The following is a 3,057-nucleotide window of genomic DNA, read 5'->3' as shown; positions in this document are numbered from 1 at the left end:
GTGAGGTTCTTGCATTATTGTAAAGTTATGCTTAAGAATGTAATTGTTTTGAGCATAAAAATGCTTTGATAAAATATAATTAAAAACCATTGTATTTATTTCTTTCATACACAATGCTCAAATATCTATATATACAAATAATAAACAAATGTACACAATAACGCAACATTCATCTAGTAAGAACAACACATTCTTCTAAGTAAACAAGAGAGTAAAAAGACAATTTTTTTGTAAAAAGATGTATTTGTATACATCAACAAAACTAAGCATTATTTTGAAAAGCTCTTATGAGTCTTTCCTTCTCATTGTCACTCAGAAGATATGAGACATCCAGAACATGGACTCAGAATCACATTAAAAGCATGAAAAACTATGTGATTATTTACGTTGTTTCAGGTAACTGTATAAACACTTTTTAATTCTGTAATATTTTACTTGGAAAGACTTGCAAGTCTTTTAAATGGAAAAAGGGTCTTTTAGATCGGTTTTCATATCAGGCACGTTGTATAATACTTTTGTATCGAAAAGCCCTTTATGATTGTCAAGTGAAAGGAATTATTTTGGTATATTTGCAATAAAGTGGCAGCTTTGCGATACTCAAATGCTAATTATAGCTTTCTACATCAGTTTGGTCAGAAACAGCAATAGTGCGTACAGCTGCGCTGTAGGCCAACAAGATATGAAAGACTGATCCAGACCGAGTGGATTTTGTGACCGATGAATACTGTGTTAGAGGAGTCATACCGGATAAGCTGACAGTTAACCCCAATGTTATGTTTAAACATTAACCTAAATTAAACACCGATTCCCTTCTGTCAAGTGTAACAGTGGCTGTTGTTTTGGGATGTGTGGGAATAATCATGTGTGTTGACTGACCCAAGTTCATTTACATGAGATGCCCATTGGTTCAGCTGGATTGTGAGGCCATGCTAGAGGTCAGAGGTGAAGCAGAAGCAGAATTTAAAGATTTCACCACCAGTCCGGTACTAAGGTCCAATCCTCTGCCCTCCTTTTCCTACAAAAAGAAGGCGGCAAATAAGTTTCTGCCACAGTCTATGACAAGTTTATAGCTTTTGTTCATGATAGAAGAAAAGTAGGCCAAAGTTTTATCGTAGTAGGTGATTACGTGTCAGGTTATTTTATTATAGACAAGAATTACTTTCGAACTGGGCAGAACAGCTTTTCTCTGAACTGTAACACATTCTAAATAAACATTAGTTTACATTATGAAACCTATATTTTGTAGTATAAAGAAAAGAACAGATTTGTACTTACTGCTCTGTAATCAATGAACATCTCTTTAAAGGCCATAAAGTCAGTGAAAGTGAGCAGCATGTCAAGTATGTCACCTGAGACTTCATCTTTGTGCCATCTAATTGAGAAAGATAATAAATAATCAGAAAAGTAATTTAGGTCACAGTCATGGAATAATGTTCTATGCATACCGTCTTATGTAAATACCTCCATCTAGTGGTAAATTATGTGTATTACCAAAAGACATTTTAGACCAGGTTTTTTAAAATAAAAATAAAATAATACAGTACTAACAGTACTATAGTGAGTAGAAAAAAAATTCCATTCCAAACAATATTTTACACATTTTTTATAATTTTTATTTTTCACAGTATAAATGGAGTATTCATACATGAAAATATAAAGCTGCCTTCTAAATTTTAGTAGTGGCTCCTCATATGAGGGGGGTGGGGGGGAGGGGTTGTATATTTTACAGATCATATGATAGCGTCAGTGTAAAAGAAATACTGTCAGTCACTGTCAAGTCTGAACACTATATTCGAGCCCAGAAAAATAGATGAATTCATATGGCATACTTAAGTGAATGGATGAAGGCATCCATGTTGAATCCAGGAATTCGCTCTACCAACTGCTGTTCCAGATGTTTTTCTAGGACTTCAATCTGAAATAGCAAAATTTAATTAATGCCATTTAAATACAGTACTTCCATCTCTACAAGGGTCATAAACAAGTGATAAAACAGCTGAAAGTACCACATACATATTCATTAAAAATAGGTGTATAGCTGAGCTTGTTCTCCTCGGAGTCATCAAACTCAAGGTAATATTTCTCCATGAAAGACTGCTGAAGATGTTGGAATTCATCCTCTGTGGAGAAAATTGCATGTGTCAGTTATAATTTGGATGAGTTAATTTCATGAATACATGCCCAGGTCTCATTTCATCCTAAACCATAACAAAAAAAGGAAGAAATATAAATTCCATTTTGCATAAATAAATGAAAACAAATAATATTAAATACAATTTCCACCAAAATTAACTAGGACATGTTCTTGACAGATTATGTGATATTCACACGTATAATAGATGGATACTAAAATATTATATTAAAGATTAACAGTTGTTGTCATAAGTGTCAACGACTTAATAGAATAATAGACATACAAATACCCATTATAATATCCTCGATGTTCCCAATAACCATGTCAAATTCTGCATCAGCATCTGATGATCTGAAGAGACAAAGTATTATGGATAAAATAAGAAAAATTGTAATTTAGAGAAATATACACGCATTTTCACTCAAGAAAACAAACTATATAACTTACTTTGAAACAGCAAAATCCTCTTCTTCCAAATTCTGCATTTCAACAATGTTCTCATTGCCACCCAGCAGATCTTTTGGGTTTCATAGAAAGTTCAGATAGAGAAGTTTAAATAACGTTACAAAAACACAGCCAGCATTTTTAATTTCCTGAAAACACAAGTTACAGATCTGATCACAATTCTGAAACTAGTCTGCCAGATTTCCGTAAGCTAGCTGGTAGAAGTGCAGGTGCGTGGCTGATGGCTGGCCCACTGGAACTTTAAAGACGCCAGGACGGTACGTTAGTGCACAATCAAACGCTTGGATTTGTAGCATAGGACATACAGTGGATTGATTTCAATTCAAAAATGTATTAATATCTTAAAACAATTAATTACCTGTCTCTCGAGCATCCATCATTAATCGCCCGAACGTTCTTCCTGAAGTCGCTGCTGCCACGGCAACGGGAGAACGCGTACTTGTTCGAAATGTGTTCGG

The 3,057-nt window shown here is 34.2% G+C and overlaps 1 protein-coding gene across 1 annotated transcript; it reads right to left on the bottom strand.

The window, feature by feature from the left end:
• Nucleotides 1-260: 260 nt before the first annotated feature.
• Nucleotides 261-3,057, bottom strand: LOC107738773 (ADP-ribosylation factor-like 2 binding protein). The gene is made up of 7 exons (XM_016550620.1): nucleotides 2,958-3,057; nucleotides 2,582-2,651; nucleotides 2,424-2,485; nucleotides 2,014-2,120; nucleotides 1,830-1,915; nucleotides 1,276-1,372; nucleotides 261-1,015 (listed from the first exon to the last, which is right to left on the bottom strand). Exons 1-7 carry the CDS (start codon nucleotides 2,977-2,979, stop codon nucleotides 908-910), a joined length of 552 nt encoding a protein of 183 aa, XP_016406106.1. The 5' UTR covers nucleotides 2,980-3,057; the 3' UTR covers nucleotides 261-907.

This window comes from Sinocyclocheilus rhinocerous, unplaced genomic scaffold (assembly GCF_001515625.1).
Source record: "Sinocyclocheilus rhinocerous isolate Xijiao unplaced genomic scaffold, SAMN03320098_v1.1 scaffold1938, whole genome shotgun sequence".
Taxonomy (NCBI): Eukaryota; Metazoa; Chordata; class Actinopteri; order Cypriniformes; family Cyprinidae; genus Sinocyclocheilus; species Sinocyclocheilus rhinocerous.
Note: the sequence above shows the minus strand (reverse complement) of the source record. Positions and strands in the feature narration are given on the sequence as shown.

Bases quoted from the DNA above. Each gene is read 5' to 3' on its own strand.
- LOC107738773 (XM_016550620.1), bottom strand. From the start codon at position 2,979: ATGATGGATGCTCGAGAGACAG. The intron at 2,486-2,581 runs GTAAGTTATATA...TTGTCTCTTCAG, and splicing joins GAGGATTTTGCTGTTTCAAA to ATCATCAGATGCTGATGCAG. The intron at 2,121-2,423 runs GTATTTGTATGT...TTTTCTCCACAG, and splicing joins CATCGAGGATATTATAATGG to AGGATGAATTCCAACATCTT.